The sequence below is a fragment of the Pteronotus mesoamericanus genome, unplaced genomic scaffold, assembly GCF_021234165.1.
Source record: "Pteronotus mesoamericanus isolate MK-2021 breed Mesoamerican mustached bat unplaced genomic scaffold, CSHL_Meso_final contig_50, whole genome shotgun sequence".
Lineage (NCBI taxonomy): Eukaryota > Metazoa > Chordata > Mammalia > Chiroptera > Mormoopidae > Pteronotus > Pteronotus mesoamericanus.
Genome location: NW_026555186.1, coordinates 43005361 through 43023239, shown reverse-complemented (window position 1 = coordinate 43023239; position 17879 = coordinate 43005361). Strand labels below are relative to the sequence as shown.

General features: G+C 36.9%; 1 protein-coding gene across 3 annotated transcripts in view; it reads left to right on the top strand.

Moving 5' to 3' along the window:
- The window catches only part of MCTP1 (multiple C2 and transmembrane domain containing 1), a 457836-nt gene extending 440303 nt beyond the window's left edge, over positions 1-17533 (top strand). For all 3 annotated transcript variants that reach the window (XM_054578606.1, XM_054578607.1, XM_054578605.1), the window contains 4 exons: positions 8130-8239; positions 10837-10946; positions 14505-14602; positions 15550-17533. In XM_054578606.1, coding sequence (XP_054434581.1) covers positions 8130-8239; positions 10837-10946; positions 14505-14602; positions 15550-15621 — 390 coding nt within the window. In that variant the 3' untranslated portion in view covers positions 15622-17533. The remainder of the gene's footprint in view (positions 1-8129; positions 8240-10836; positions 10947-14504; positions 14603-15549) is intronic.
- Positions 17534-17879: the final 346 nt, after the last annotated feature.

Here is a 17879-nt window from a genome sequence, read left to right as displayed (position 1 = left end):
TGTCCTGAGTAAGAGTCTCCTTTGTCACTCACTGGCGTTCCTCTCTGGTTCCTTGGGAACCCGCAGCTTCACAGCTTCTGCTGTGGTTGCCGTCAGGGTTAGCCCGGAGCCAGGCCGATGGGCCCGTCTTTCACTCCGGAGTCCTTCTCAAAGGAGAACTTCTCTCTCGTGGGACCAAAGCCTGACAAGGGATAATCTATAAAGCCACTCACTGGAAAGTGCACTTCCTGCCTGCTGGCAAGGAGATTAAGTCAAAGGTTTTGATATTGATATATAGTCCTAATCTTTTAAGAGCTTTCAAGTACTAGCAGGACAGTTAAAAGAAGTTTTCTTAAATCATTAGGAAGAGGGAGATTTGCAAGTCCCTTAGGACCTGCAGGATGAGGGGTTTTGAGAAGCAAGAAATTTCAGCTTTGGGTTTATTTACATTTATATTAAATGAAGATGAAATCGTTTATGTACAGGCTTTTACAAATAATTATTTTTGCTTAATTAAAAGGTAACAAGATTAGTTAACAAGTTTTGTTTTGGCCTTGGCTTTGTCATTTTTGTGTCTAATCCAAGATGTTTTCCTTCCCTTCCTCGCAGTCACCCCTAGGCTCTAGACCTTCTCCTCCTCCTCCCCACGCCGCCCCTGGGAGCAGCTCCTCTGCAGGAAGGAAGCCTCCCCCTTCTCCTTTCTCTTTCCCTCAATCTCCACCTATTCCTTTCTTTTTTTTTCCTCCTCCTATCTTCTTGCTCTTTCCTCCCTCTCTTTTCCCTTCCTTCCGTTCTTTCTTTCCTGGCTTTCAGCATAACCCTGATGAGTGCCAGCTGCCATCTCAAAACTGGCTGTTGTTTATATTGCTGAGCCCAAAGGACACACTTTCAGAGGCCCAAAGTAAGGGGAGAGCTGATCGTTTTAAAATGCTAGATTTTACATAGAAAAGCCTTTTTGTGTGTATGTGTGTGAACTTCTTTTATTTAGTTGATGGGTTTTCATTTTGTCTCCATTGTAAGGAATATTTAGATTGTCTCTGCCACAGTTCCTTCCTCCTGTAGCTGAGGCTGGGGAAAAGCAAAAGGGAAATGTGAAAAGCATGAGAAGATATAAAGAGTATGAATAATTTTATTAACAGATCTCTATTAATAATATATAATAAAATGCTACATATTCAGAATATATTTTGAATACTTTATTAACAAAGGATACTAATAAAGAATATATATATTTTTGAAGTAATTGTTTTATTTTGGTTTTCCTAAGAAGTTTCTTTTTTTTAAATTGTTGTTTAAGTACAGTTGTCTCCATTTTCCCAAGACCACTTTCCCCCGCCCCACCCACCCCCCGCCTCCCACCCTCAATCCTACCCCCTTTGGCTTTGTCCGTGGGTCCTTTAAACATGTTCCTTGATGATCCTTCCCCTTCTTTATCCTGTTATCCCTTCCCTCTCTGGTTACTGTCAGTTCTTTATTTCACTGTCTCTGGTTATGTTTTGCTCCCTTGTTTGTTTTGTTGATTAGGTTCCACTTACAGGTGAGATCAGATGATATTTGTCTTTCACCACCTGGCTTCTTTCACTTAGCATAATGTTCTCCAGTTCCATCCATGCTGTTGCGAAGGGTAGGAGCTCCTTCTTTCTTTCTGCTGTGTAGTATTCCATGGTGTAAATGTAAAAAAACCCCCAAAAACCAAATTCCTGAAGAAATGTGATCCCACCCTCACCCCCCACTGTCAAAGAACACAATTGTCAATGCATCATATACTCATGGCTTATTTCATGAACTATTTAACAATCTGTCACATTTGTTAGACACATGTCCCTTCGCCACTGGCCCTGTGGGTGTAGCTTCTGTGTGGAGTGAATGAGACTGGTGTCAAGTAAGGTCATTTCTGTTACTTCTGAGCTTCAATTCTGCTACAGTAAATTACCATCTCATCCCATTTCATAAAGGAATAAAGTGGAGTTGTGGCTCATGAGGACACTTTTAAAATTACGTGCAAAATGTATAACATTAAACTAACAGGGCAAGGCACAACTAAATGTGATTAAAAATTGCATTGTAGGAAATGAGTTCCGGAATGCATACAGCTACCTTGCACAGAGAAAACAAAAAATTAAGACTAGGTAAATGCTTATTCTGCAAAAAGTATATGCAGAGTCAGCAGAAGGGGGGAAAACATCTTAAAGTAACATCATTTTCTAAAATGGAATCTGACAAGTTAACACTATGTCATCTGGGGAGAAACTAAATGTGCATGAAAGATGTCATATATTTGGGAATTCTAATATTTCAGAATTGTTTTTAATATAAGCAAAAATAGATGAAAATACTCTGAATTCTTTTAATAAGAAATTGTATGCATAAATTTAATACTACTACTAGTACTAATAATAATAATTAGAGGCAGTTTATTTGTACAGAGCTTTGTACTGAGAGCTCTACATATCTTGTCTTATTTTAGTTCTCTTTATAACCCTGAAATGTAGATGTTTTTGAGAACTGCTTTATTTTTAAGAGAAAAAGTACAGTTTTAAGTGGTGTCCGTATGTCCTCTTAATCTGAAATATACCTCAGAATCCTTTAATGTCTCAGTGGAGGGTTCCTATTTTTAAGGTTAATATCAGAGAAAGAGCCAAGGCACCAAGTAATCTGGGTAAGATTTGATATAAGAAGAACTGAGTAAGACACAGATTTAAGATTCAGTATGTCAAGGGTCTCTGTGAGTTGCTAAGCTTCTGTGAGAAATTTAGTATTCTAAATTTCAGGCTGAAACATGGTTTTCTAAATCTGAAAAAGAACGAATATTGGCACAGAGAAAGCATTTCATCACTTTGTGTGACTTTATTCAATTTATACCTTTTATCGAATCTTTTTCCATGGGTTATAAGTATAGACCTGAGAGAAAGTTTGTCATGTAGGTATTTTACTGAATGAACTAAGAAAGTTGTGCACCAAAACTGTCTTTAGCATAAAAAATAAATCACATCAAACAAACATCCCAAACACAATTGTACACTTTTGGCTATGGGAGGCTTTATTTGCTCACAGAAGAGCTATAGTCAGTAATAAACTGTAACAATTGTCTCATAGAAAATATCAATCTTGTCACTCACCTTTTGCCGGATTTACCGAGCAAAGCTTTAAAGGAAAAGCAAACTTATGATCAAGATGAGCTCTTTGGGGCGACACATCTGCATGCTTCCTCAAGGACATCAGGAAGGTGAGCCTATGCCCTGGTTTGCAGGGACAGTTTCATTTTATGCCAGTCCTAACATAAGACGTAACCGATGTCCCTCTCCTGCCCTATACATACCTTGCACTCTTAAGACAATCACACCCTAGAAAGTGAAATCACATTAATGTAATGACATTAATATTTCAAGCAAACTTTCTACGTGCCTGCTGTGATCGATACGGCACAGGTGTTCAACAGATTCATTTTCTAGGATGTCAACAGGACCAACGATGCCCACTTTGGCAGGGCCCCTAAACAGCAGTAATGACCATGGTAGGGCACAGCTGGATGCATGAGGATCCCATCCACACAAAACACATCTCAACACCTATCACGTTGGCTTCTTTTTCCCATTTGGAACAAAATCAGTGAATGGGGGCACTTGTCATTTAGTTTAAAAAATCAATGAACAGGATCCTCCAAATATGTAAGACACTCCTATTGATTCTTAGGTCTTTAAATTTTCCTAAATATGTAAAAGCCAGGAAGTAGATACTTCTTTGGAAAAAATATAGTTAACTTTCTGTTGTGATATAGGATAGAAAAATAGGTGAATATAAAGGAATCACTGTATTTCAAGTTGCAGTTATTGATGTTTTATGGACTATTTAAAATATAATAACAAGATTTTAAAAAATTATATAGAATCATTAGAAAAAGTTGTACAATATAAATCTCACATGTTCTCAGATTTATAGTTATAGCTCTTTTTATGGGTAGTTTTTTTTTTTTTACATCTTCAAAAGAAACCTTAATAATGCATTAAAAAAAAAAAAAACAACCAGTGTCACTACTAAGCCTTTGGATGATTAACTACCCTATGATATTTCTTTCATCCAAGCTAGTTTATACAGGAAAGCAAAAACGACAATAAAAGAAATGTACCAATTTATTCTATACTAATAAAGTATTGAACATTAGTGAAAAAAGGATGAAATATTGGAATGCAACCCAGAGCAATTCCATTACCTATTGCAGTTCTGGGTCATATACTGTATATAAAGAGTAATTACTTCATTGGTTGGAGACCACAGTGGAAGAATATAGAATTTGATGAAAGAGATTTTAAAATAAAAATTTTATCCCAAAGCATTTGCTTTTCAAAACTTGGCCAATATTGCAGACTATCTCATTTTGTTTTTTGGTAGCCATGGGTGAGGGGTTATGGGATGAGGTGAAAGTGCAGAAGAAGCAAAGAAAAGAATGAGCAGATTTTTAAAGCTCCTTAGCCAATAATTATATATCAACACTTTAGATTTTAAAGTATCTACTACATATGGTCTTAGAAATGCCTTAAATAACACATCTTATTCTTATTCATGTAGGTCTTACATTTAATCATGGCTCACTGCCTTAGCACACAGTAACAAAGGGGTGGGCAAAAAGAGGTTTACAGTTGTTTATATGGGAAAGACATACAAGTTATGATTATTACAATAGCTCTATGAATTCAGAAGAATGTTACAATGGCACAGTAAACCTTCTTTTCCCACCCCTGTATTGAAATGAAATCTAGTGGTTTCTATCACACCTTTCACTTCCCACTACTGAATTGTTTTTGGAGTTCATTTTCTTGCTGATCACAGCATTTACAATATAAGTTTCTAAATGCTTTCAAGTCTTGCCTTCTTGTGTAGCTGGATTCTGGATAGGAACTGAAGCCTTCCTGAGTAGAATGGAAGGATCTCATGGTACACATTGGACAGACTCTGGAGTTGGCCAGTTGTAATTCTGATCCAAGCTCTGTCAGTCCTCTCTGAGCCTCAGTTGTACACTGAAGTAAAATACATTATAGAAAGGTCGTGTGCATTGAATGAACTATGTGAAAAGCACTTTACAGTGCTCAGTGAGTGTCTACATATATTCTACCTCTTTCTAAAAATAATTAAGATAGGTATGAAAATAATGTAAGAAAAAAAGGTAAATAAACCATGTAAGACATGCTCAATAAGTACCAATTCATCTATTTCTTCTACCCACGCTCCTTTAATAGTGATATCGGAGAATATGAGTATCAAAGTAAAACACATTAATTGCAAAAAAAATGAATATTACAGGAAAGTATGAAGAAAACTTCCATTACTTTTAATATTTTGACATATCCTCTTCACCCTTTTTCCAACCTGCTCATTTAAAAAAACAAAAGTTAAGATTATACTTTATATCACTTCTGCTTTTTTAATTTCTATTAGACTACAAGCATTTGTTTTCATTAAATATTCTCTTTAAACAATATTTTGTGATTTCATGTCTATCAATTGCATGTACCATAATGTTAGTGGTTTTTTCTTTGTTATTAAAAACAAAACTACAATAGTTTTTTCAGATGCTATTGACTATATTAGAAATCCTATCCCTTTGATTTGACAAATATGACAAATAATGTTTTTCCCACTTAGCCTTTTAAATTTATGACTTTTGACATATTTTTAATTTTATGTAACTTTTGCTATCCGTTATTTTCCTTTGTGATTTCCTTTAGTGCATGTATGTTTAGTGAGTTCTTTCCTATTCCAAGGTCGGTAAATAACTTACCTATATTTTCTTGTTTTTATAATTTGCTTAGCTTTTCGCTTTTTAATCAGTCTGGAATGTATTGAGGCTATCTGTCTGAGGGAAATGCTAAGGTAGTTTTGAGCTATTACAAATAGAATGGAGAATCTATTAAGGTAGGATCTAACATAATTTTCTGCCAATAGTTAACACAATTACCAGTAACATTATGATGGATTTATGATGGTGCTTTATCACACACCAATCTCTCCTTCAGTGTTCATCTTTCATATTTTAATGACTTAAATATCTGGTACAATAAATGCCTTCTCATTATTTCTCTTTTACAAAAATTTCTTGCTTAGTCTCACTTTATTCTGCCAAACAAATTGCAAATACACTTTATCAAATTTTCACATTTCACTCTAAACACATTGCGATTTGCTTGAAATTGCATTAAACCTGTATATGCAACTGAAAAAAAGAATACATTCTTTTAATATTCAGTGTCCCAGTGCAGAAACACAGTATGTCTGTTTCCTTTATATAGATTCTGAACATTTCTTGTTAAGGTTATGCCTAAGTATTTTATATACTTTATTGCTATTGTGAAAGAAATATTTTTCACATCTTAATTTCAAACTGGTAAGATGTTATTCTCCATGAACTTTCATTGTATAACTAGCCTGCTTCGGCTCCAGCTTGATTTATTCTGTATGTGGAAAAATATTTATAAGAGCACTCTACTTCATAGGCGTAAGTGAACTTAGCCAGTGCTTGAGAGAGAACCCCGAAAACCATGGGGATGATTAGAGCAGACCGATTCCGTAATGATGAAAGGAACTAGAAAGAGTCACTGGTTACCCATTTTATTCTAATGTGTAAAACTGAGTCAGTGAAATGCCACGTTTTGTTTTATTACTGGGGAGGGAAAAAAGTCAAGAAATTGATGAACCCATCTGTGATGACAAAAGAAGGATGACTTTTGAAGATACTGGGGACTCTGAGAATACGTAATTTTCCCTTATACCCTGAGCCTTATGCATCTCATCTGCCTCGTTGTCTGCTAGTCCATTGTGGCATAAGCAAGATGAATAATGTAGGCAGTATCTCCCATGGGAACCAAATTAAAAACAAAGGACCTATGTTCTGGCATCTAAAGATCATGTTATAGAACTGGCCTCCATGTCCTCAGCGCCACCGCACCTTGTTATCCTTGGACGCCACAAGCACACCTGTCACTCACTTGCCCCAGGTTTCTAAGGCGGCAGGATGCCAGCCTCAGCCAAGTGTTCCCAGTGCAAAGTGCTTTAGACTCTTCTGAAATGAAAGTCAGTATGTAAATGTGCAACATGACGACATTATTATTCTAGCTTCCTGGCTGCTTTCAGCAAGCAGTAACTGCCACGTGAGGTCTCAAGTGTTCTGGCACAGTGTACAAGTGTTCAAAAGAAGTTAAAGTAATGAAATTGGATCTACATTTTCATAGATATTCAAGCTGGCATGGAGGAATGGAGTCATGGAATCGGGGTTGGATAGTCTCCACCAGACAGCCTAGGCAAGGGCCTGTGATGCCAGGCTACTAAGCAGAATTTTCAGTCGTGAAAGGCCACCACTATTTCTTCCTCTGGGTCTAAAATTACAAAATGTACACACCTCCCCCAGGCTCACACCACTCTCTGGGTGCTTTATACTCAATCCCCATCCACCTGTTCCCTGGAGCACACCAGTTTGCGTAAATCCAGCATAAGTTTAAAAATGAAAAACTAAGTACGGGGGGGCGGGGGGAATGTTAAGTTAGAGCCCTGACTAACACAGCATATGCTACTGTATGAAGTCTGTGACTATTGTTCCTCTAGGGGGGCCGGGCTTGCTGTTTATATCATCTATGTAAGGTACTAAGAAGTGTCCACTTGATGGATTTCCATTGACCGTGTCATGTTTTTGCAGTTTTCATTCCTCACAAGTCCTTTCATTTGTATCCAGCATTCTCTGTTGTTGAAATATCTGGAGCTAAGACCAAACTTAGGTGTGTGGGTAGGGTAAAAAAAACTGGGTCTGCTAAGTTGTGAGTCGTGGTGGGTCCAGGGTCAGCATAGATTCTGGATTTGGTCATCCTGAGACATGACTTCTCTTACACCTTTATATCCTGCCTCCCCCTGGCTGAAATATTTCTCTTCATCAGAGCAGAAGCAACAGAATCCGAGTCTCCTGCTTTGCAGCCACCTTTATACTAGCACACTGTAATGCTGGCTGCTCTTCCTCCTCCACCTCCCTTTGTATCCTGAAATTCTCGGGCTCCCTGTATATGCAGACATAAAGTTTATTTAAGTTTAAAAATGTAAAAGACAAGTCAAAGAATTCAAGCACTAAAGAATAACATTACTCATACATAACCTCTCTTTTTATGTTTTAGGACAGTGAAAAAAAGGGGTTTATAAATAAAATCTATGCCATCCAGGAGGTATGTATCAGTGTCCAGAACATCCTAGATGAAGTGGCTTCCTTTGGCGAAAGGATAAAGAAGTAAGTGATGCTGACATGTGAGCTTCGGCCTTCTGTGGGGCAGAGTGTCCATTTGTTTCTCAGAGGGTGAAATGCCACATTGTTTTTGGCAGGGGACACTCCTTCTGGGTGATCTATTGCTTGGTTTCATCATTATTTACTGTTTCTGCCAGTCTTTGGTTTTAAGAAAGTTCTGTCAATTTCCTTTCTGAAATTTAGAACATATTGGTTGGAAAGAAGTCATACTTGTAGCTTTGAAGAAATAACATGGTCCTAAATTTTAGCACATTTTCACAGTAAAAGACTTTGTTCTTAAACAGAATATGAAATTGTGATAGAAAAACTAAACGAAACGAAATGAGGGTCTCAGGTAATCAAGACACTTATATTACTGGTTGGGTTATTTTTCCAAGTTACTCTAAATTTTTTTAAAAATCATATTATATATAGCACCTTGCCAAAGTATACTTTCAAAGTTGTGTATTTATATAGCTGAGATCACAATTATAGATTAAATAAGGCTTGTCATTTAAAAGCGCACAGAATTTTTAAAAAATTAAGAAGAATCACCTTCAATTTTTTTTTTAAAAATAAGGACATATAACTTCATTGATATCTAATGAAAAATTATGGAACTTACACTTTCTTAATTTTATAGTACTCATGTTTTACTTCAAATAATTCCTTTTACTACTACAGTTTTAAAAACAACTGTTTATTATAAAAACAATAAGGTGATTTACAACAATTGATTTTTCAGTAAAAAAGTATACCAAGACCCCATACTACTAAACTATGTAAAATTGGTCTACATGATGATTGCTAAATGGTCTAGTCAAGGAAGGGCGTCTTATATCCAGTTAAGCCTACCTTTTCCCAGTTTCATATATCTATTCATTGCTTATTTTTCATAACCAAAGGTGTTCTGCAGCTTTGGCTCCTTGGGCATACATAGAATTTGAGAGAAGTAAATTATTTAAACTAAAGGTGTAAGTCGTTCATGTGGTGCCTTTCATGTTTCAAGGGATTAAATGCATCTTATTTCATATAAGTTTTTGTTTAATACATTTCCACACATGCATAGATGCTGTTTCCTTTCTCATAGCATATTAGACAAAACAGCCTTCCACTCACTCCCAAATGTGCCTCTAAGCAACATTCAGTCTCAGACTTCCGAAAATTGATTCCCATCTTTTTCTCTTTCCTTCTTCCATTTGATATGTTTTTTCTCCATCTCTAGGAAAGTTCCCCTGCTTTCTTCATTCTGTCCACTGAAACACAGGGGCAAGTCCTAAGCAGGGCATTTCCCTATTGAGTGTTGTCCTCTCTCTGAGGTACACTGTGTGTTGATACCTGACAGCAGCATCTCATAACAGAGGATGCTCGGTCAGCGCTTAGGTCAACCTAGTGAATGCCTGAGGGGAAGAGGTTTCTTTACAGCTCTGGGTGTAAGGAGACCTCTGAACAAGTGCTTGGCTGGAAAACATCATGGCCAGTTGAAGATTATGACTAGAACCTGACCGTGGACCAGCCTTTGGGGTAAACTGGGTTTTGAAGCACTTACCATAGGTATAGTAGTGATACATGTGTAAGTATAGGATGAGGTATATAAGCATGGCGTAGGATCCAGTGAGTCTTGTAGGAGCTATCTTTTCTGCACAATAATCTTTTGAATATTTAAAATAAAGAGAAATTCCGCTAGGGTCACATGGGATAGCTATCCAGATAGGTCACATGGAATATCTATCCAGAAAGCAGATTCAGAAGCAGTCTTTAAGTGCAAAGTGAAAGGCTCTATAATTACCACATCTTGTTATATTCATTCCAGAAGTTTCTTGAATTGCATCTCCTTATTGGGAGGGGCAGGTGTCATAGTTTAGATTTAGATTCCATAATGCATTATGGGAATAGAAAAGGGCAGTTTTGTTTCCTTTAACATTAGGTACACTGCTGAAGATTCTTTGATATTTATTCTTCCAAGAGAAGGAACACAGGGAGCCCTTCAGAGAAGCTGCCCAGGAGTGTTTTCTGAGTGAAGAGCCAGTGCCCTCACACTTGGGACAGTGTGATAGATGGCTCTGAGCTGAGCCACAGCAAAGCAAGCAGACCTTCAGCCTTCTGTTCTCTCCACAAACAGCAGAACCAAGGGAAGCACAGGTGGCAGTAAGGGAGGGAAGCCATGATCTTTCACCTGGCAACAGCTACAGGACTCTCACTCTGGCCATCAAAGGAAAAAGACAAAGAGAGAAAAGCCAGACCTTAAGAGTAACTGAAAACAAGACAATCAGATTGATTCAACTTTGGTTCTTTTACTTAAAGAAAAAAAAAATTAGGACACATTTGACCTAGAGAGACACAACAAGCAAGCCACATGCTTCATTGCTAAGGAATAACTCCTAAGTGTTATGTTGAGGTACAGTTTTGGAAGAAAACCTCTTAACGATCATCCTTTTTAGAGCAAAAACTGTCCAGGATGAACTCCACCCCAAGCGAATATAACACATATTACCAGGAAATTAGAAGACATACATTTTCATATTTTCCTTAGGTGTCTTTGGGGCCTTCCTCGCTGTCTGATAAGAAATGCCAGATTGCTAATGTGTTAATTTCTCATTCAGTACTTTCAACTGGACGGTCCCGTTCTTAAGCTGGCTGGCCATCGTAGCCCTCTGTGTGTTCACAGTCATCCTGTATCTCATTCCGCTGAGATACATTGTCCTTGTGTGGGGTAAGTAAAACCTTTTTTTATTTTATTTTTTAACTGTCTTAGCTGCTAAGAACAAACTATTTTTAAGGGATGAATTACACTGTCAGTAGTTTCCTATATTTACGGTCATGAAGCTACTCCATGATGAAAAGAGACAGGTTGGTTAAAAATCACAACAGTATAAAGATTTAGGTCTACCTGCAAAATGCATTTTTCTTGTCTGGCACCATAGGCTCCATCATACTATAAACATGTAGTTGTGCAGATTCTTCATATATCAAAGAGTAGCTTCTCTAGATATCACTCTGATTTATTTTTACCACTTAAACATAAACAGAGGCATTTTGATCCATATGGTGCATTTAGGACAATATGCTTTTGTGCTATGGTACTTTGTCTTGTGGAGGTGTCCACAAACATGGTACTATATATGGCCGCCTGCTTAAGAGGTCACCTTTAGGATGCAGGGAAAGGGTCCTTGGCACTGCCAGGCTGCTCAAAAACAAGAAACCTGTTTGATGTGTCTGAAATAAGAAGGCTTCTGCAAAAACCCAAGTTAAAGGTGATAGTTTGGGGTCCTAATTTTTAATGCAATTATGCTGCAGACCAATCATTCTCATGGACCAAGTTTCAGCATTATTCCTAGTTTTGAGTTTTTCCCCCCATCTGACAAAGTTCTTGGTTTGAAAAATTCAATTCTTAACCTCCAAGACTAACTAATATATAAAAGTACAACAATTAACCACACACACACACGCACATGCACGTGCGTGTGCGTGTACAAATGGGTAGATGGGTAGGAAAGTTCTCCACTTGTCCTTGGCCTCCATATATCTAAGACTGCTAAACCTATGCAAAATAACAAAGAACCAAAATGGGTCTTAACTCCAGAAAACACATGCTTACGCTGAAAGCAGAAAGATCAGAGAGACTGTTTCGTTGTTTTCTTTTTAAGGCTTTTAAAGCAATACGCTGGAATAAAGTGAGGAGGGGGTCTGATGTCTCCAAGCCCTCCAGTTTTAAGATTCTTATCTCCCTGTTCTTTTTGGCCTCTTTTCATATCATGAGTTAAGGCCTCTTAACCTTCACCATAACTGACGTTACCTTTGTATCCGGGGTAGGGAGAGAAGGGTAGGGGGAATGCTTATTATTTTTCCTTTTCTTAATTTCTATAGTTTAAAGAAACAGTTTCAACTAAGACAGTGCTTTCACCATGCTAGGGAAGAGGCATTTTCTACCATGTTCTTATTTCCTTATTGTATGTTCAAGCCCTCCTCTTTTATTCCCTCTTCTGATATTTAAAACAGATGCTGTTTTAGTGAAGGAATTAGGGTAGGGCGTGAAGTGTGGCAGTTTATTGCCTCTAACCAACCTAGGGTCAGACCTGCCATCTCAGTTGCGGCGAACCCCTGATTTTGTTTCCCAGGTTCTCAGAAACTGGAGCCCATGGTGGACATCTGGCTGTGTAACCTGGGGCAGCCTCACTGGCTCACTGTCTTAAACGTAATTTTTAGAGAATGTGTTTGGGCCTTATTTCATCCAATGAAATAAAGCAAGAACAGTATATCTTTAGTGGTAGGTGATTGCTGAAATATTAACCAGAAAGTTCAGATGGGTCTCACATAGGGACACAGGGAAAAAAAATCACGATTGCAGAACAAAATTTTTCTGCTGCACACCCTAAAAAAGAGCCAAGATGCTCTAGTGTACGGCCTAGGTTCTACTAGACTGTTGATTTCTTATCAAGCTCTTTAGTCATATATTTTATATGCAGAGGTTTGGTAATTTAAGTGAAATATAAATTTAAAAGAATAGACTTATCCCATTGAAATTCTACATTATGCTATGGAATACATAGGAGAGATACTTCTAGTTTTATACATTATTTTGGCATTCCTATGTCTTTAAATTTTTTATTTGTATAATAGCTCCAGTTCTACCTGCGGTGACCCTTTATCCACATTGACTCTTGAGGTATTACAGAGGATGAACTGTTGAATAATTTAGTATGGGTAGATAGTTTGTCGCTCATGTTTCTTGGCCGTTCTAATCCAAGAAGTGATCCAAGTGAGTCAAACATGGCAGCATCTTTTGCAAGCATTAAATGTATATTTTGTGTAATTTAAAAGGAAAATTGGTTTCTAAAAATCCCAATGCCGGAGATGTAGAAATGGAAACAGTTTTGTGATGAGGACTTTTAAGATATACTCTCAGCATCTTTCACATATGCACTGTGATATTATTAACAAGTCACCATACTGTTCATTATATCCCCATGACTTATTTATTTTATAACTGGAAATTTGTACCTTATGACCCCTTTCACCCACCACCCAACCCCCTCTTCTGGTAGCTGCCCCACCAATCTGTTCTTTATATCTATGAGCTTGTTTTAGTTTTAGGTTATACATGTGAGATCATACGGTATTTGTTTTTCTCTGTCTGATTTATTTCACTTAATATAATGCCCCAAGGCCCATCCATGTAGTTACAAATGGCAAGATTTCATTCAGTTTTATAGCTGAATAACAATTATATGTGTATGTATAAATATGTATACATATATCACATTTTCTTCATCCGTCCATCAGTGGACAATTTTGTTTCCGTATCTTGGCTATTATAAATAATGCTAAATGAACATAGGTGTACATATATTTTTGAGTTTGTGTTTACATTTTCTTCAGATACTCAAAAGTGGGATTGCCTGATGATATTGTAGTTCTATTTTTAATTTTTTGAGGAAGCTTCATACTGTTTTCTGTAGTGGCTGCACCAAGTCGCAATCCCATCAGCAGTGCACAAAGATTTTCTTTCTCCTCATCCTCGCCAACACTTCCTCCTTTTTTTATAATAACTATTCTAACAGTTGGGAAGTGATATGTCATTGTGGTTTTGATTACATTTCCCTGATGATTAGTCATGTTGAGCATCTTTTCATGTACCTGTTGGCCATCTTTATGCCCTCTTTGGATAAATGTCTATTTAGGTCCTAGCTCAAAGATGATACACATTTAAAGTTGTTTTGAAATAAACAAGGTGAAGTGTCTTCTGAACATTTAGCATGCATACAGTGTATGCACACACAATCAGAAAAAGTTTATCTTTTGAAAAACGGGAAACCAATAAATAAGACTTCTTGCCTTAAAGACCATCTCAGTCCAAAATGTAGAAAGACAAGTTCCATCTCTAATGGGACACTAAAGCAAAGCTTCCAATCTGTAACACTGAGGGGTAAAAGCAAATACGGCCATTGCTCATTCTTGCCAGGTGCCTTTTGTTTCTCAAATAGAAAGCCTTTTTTCTGCAAAGGAAGTCACTGAAGTACAAAGAGAAAAACAGCAGCCATTGGGATGGGAAGGAGAGAGGAAAGGGACAAAAAAAGGAGAGACGGGAACGAAGAGACAGGAAGGAATGGAAGGAAGGAGGGAGAAAATTGGGTGTATTGGTTCATTCGGTCAAGGCTAAAGGACTGCTTAATCTGGTCTTTGAATCACTTTGATACATTTGCCGGAAATGTGTTTTCTGTAGTTCCAGACTTTGGAGATTTCAATAATGTTGGATCTGCTACTTTTTCAGGCATCAATAAATTTACAAAAAAACTTCGATGTCCCTATGCAATTGACAACAACGAACTACTTGACTTCCTTTCCAGAGTTCCTTCAGATGTACAAGTGGTATGTAGATTTCATTATTATTTTGATTTAGTGTACCATTAATTTTTAACTTTTATATCCTTTTAAGAGGAGACAGGTAAAGTTAATAAACCCTGTGGCAGATTTTGCCATTCAGAAACTTAGCCTGCTTGGAGAGCTAACCTAGAACTTGTAGAGAAGAATGGGGAATGAGGGCGGATTGCACAGAGAACCTACCAGAGCCGTCAGGGGCAAGTATCCAAGGGAGGTTCAGCTGGGGTCTCTAAAGGGAGGTCACCATTACCGGAAGGGAGGAAATGGGAATATCAGATGATGAAAGCCAAGTGTGCCAGTGGACACTTGGGAGAAAAACACTTCTTTGCACAATTTGCACAAATTAAATGAATTTTAAAGGTGCATATTTTGGAGTTGGTGAGGGGGGAAGAGTGATGGCTTTTTGAAGACTATGGCACACCTCAATTCTTTAACATCCTTTGAGGTTAATTATTGTCCATTAATCATCAACTATTTTCAGAGTAAAATGAAAAATGATTTTATCAAAATCTTGAAGCTGTGTTACACTTACATTTTTCCTTTGTTTCAGTTGAGTTTTTGATTTAGTAGCAGACATGAGGGTGAGCTGGATGGAGATTAAACCTATGTTAACAAAACAATAACTTGCAAAGAACCATTATCTGTCCCTTCAGAATAAATAGATGGAGATGGTTTCCATTTTGAATGTCTTATGGGCAGTGAAAACTCCAGTCTGTTACCAAAGTTCACATCAGGGCTCGCGGGTAGTTTCTGGCAGGATTTCCCTTCCATCTCTTGCTGTATCATTCTATTGTTTTCAGCATCCCAGCTGCAGATGTCATACATCTTCCAGTGAGCACTGTTTTCCTCCAAGCAGTCTTTCATTCCTTTGCTTTTCCTTCCTTTGCCAGAAAGTGGCCACCTGACCAGTCTTTCTCTGAACTCTGTTTAAACAGGTGCAATACCAAGAGCTGAAACCAGATCCCTCTCATAGCCCATGTAAAAGGAAGAAAAACAACCTCGGCTAGCCAGCTCCCAGCTCGGAGGAGCCTAGCATCTGTTTGGGAAGATAAAAGAAAAAGCCTTCAAGCCTCAGCAGCATTTCCTTTCTTTCTGCTTTTTATTTATTTTGCTTTTTTTCCCTATCATGATCAAGAGAATTTGTAAATAGTGTACAAGGGCATATGTCTTTGAAAATATACTTCCATTGTACAGAATCAATTTGATAAAGGTTTACTTACTGCTGTGTGAAAGCCTTGTTAGCTGTGGACAATAATATGACACATTGGATCAACAAATGGAAGAATGGATACACTGGGAGATAACACTCCCTAATCGCACATGGAAGAACTAGATTAGATTAAATGCTTTGCTCTGATTAAATCAACATAACATGTAAATGTCCATTTGATTTTAAAGTTTTTTTAAATGTGACTATTTTTATCTGAAAAGTAATTCATTACAGTTTTCTATGTTTTATACATTTCAAAAGTGGGGGCGGGAGTCCCAAAACGTGAATAATGGAACAGATGTATTTCAATTTAACATAAATTCTGTTTTCAGATCCCAATGTTTATTCCTGAGCAAAGTATTTAGATATCACTAAGCTGATTTTAAGCTAATGAGCGAAGGTATATTCACCCCCTCAAAAGAATCTTCTACACTCTGAAATCCTACAAATATAACTTCCAAATCTTCTATCATTCCATCTAAAACCTTAATATCTCTACTGGATTACACATAAATACTGCCAGGTTTATAATTGCCTATCTGAATTTTTATATCTACTACTACTTTAATTTGTACCCAGTTAGCAACTTAGCAGAATTTCAGTAGTCAAACATACTAGCAAATTACATTCATATTGCTTTTGTTGTCAGATTATACCTGTGTATCTAAAAATACTTAATACTCAAGTGTTCTCACAGAAAAATAAAGTATCTGCTGTCTCATTAGGTTACTGAAATGCTTTAGTGCATACTATGATTTTTGTATTAGTGTGAATTTTAATGTAGAGGAGAATGCAGTGTTATGTGATATGCCAGTGTTTCATTACATTCATTTATAGAAAAAATAATCATTGTTGATAATATGAATGCATGAAAATCTATTTTGTAAAATAAACTGCTTCTGGGGTGGGGAAGTTTGCCTTTAAAAATGTTTCACTATTTACTATAGAATCTATATTTAAAAAATTGCATTCCCAAGATTCTTACGGTAGTTTTTCTACCTGGCTTCCTGTTATATCAAGGGAGTGTACCTCTGGAAAGAGAAATAATTTGGTGAGAATGTCTTACTTCGCCCCGAATTGGTAGGGCACTAAGTTTGGTTGAAATTGCTGCAATGTTTTGCACTACTTTATTAATAATAGACTAGGATAGGGTGAAGGTAGGGGTTATGCTGGGAAAATGTAGGAAAACCAAAAGCAAGAAATATATATTTCATTCTAAAGATTCTTTAAAAATAAACTTAATCTCATTAAAGCTGATTTTTAAAGTATTTTTATTTTAAAGCTATGTTGTTAAATACTATTTCTTATGATAGAACTATTTTGATGTTTATACACTATGGTTGAAAGATTGTCAATTAAATCCCTTTCTACAGAAAGGCTGTGACCTCAATATGCTCTATTTACTGCATCATGTTTGTAATGACATGCTCACATCCACATACCATCACTGTTTGTTGCTAAAACATAATACTCCATGAAGCTGATGTTACTACAGAAAGTTAATTGATAGGATAATTTGTTTGAAATAACTTTTGATTACATCTTGTGTGAGATTTATGTTTCCTGCTGACAGTGTCTACTCAAATGTCTACATGCCCAATATTCTACAACCTCAGATGTACCTAGTGGATAGTAACCATTAACAGATGACTAATTTGTTTCATTCTATGAAATTACAGATGTTTAGTTCAATAGTAATGTTAACTATATACGTTCACCACATTAAATACAAAAAAAAATCTTTTCTAAGTATAATCAGTACTCCTTTTCTTTTTTGGGGGAGCAGGGTGGGTGGCTGAGAGAGGAGTGATGGAATGATGCTCTGTTTGGACAAGCAAGGCTTTCCTTGAATCCTGGACTGTTGTATAAAACTCAATACCTTCAGAGGGGGGAGCATCCAGTAAGAACAATCTGGAGGCATGAAAGTGATATTCAGAGGACTCTTCCTTGCCTTTAGAAACTGCTACATTCACAGACTAAAAACAAGAAACTATGTCTCGTAGAATTTTAACTATTTCTTTCCCCTATGTGGGGGGTTTACAAAGCTGTTTAACT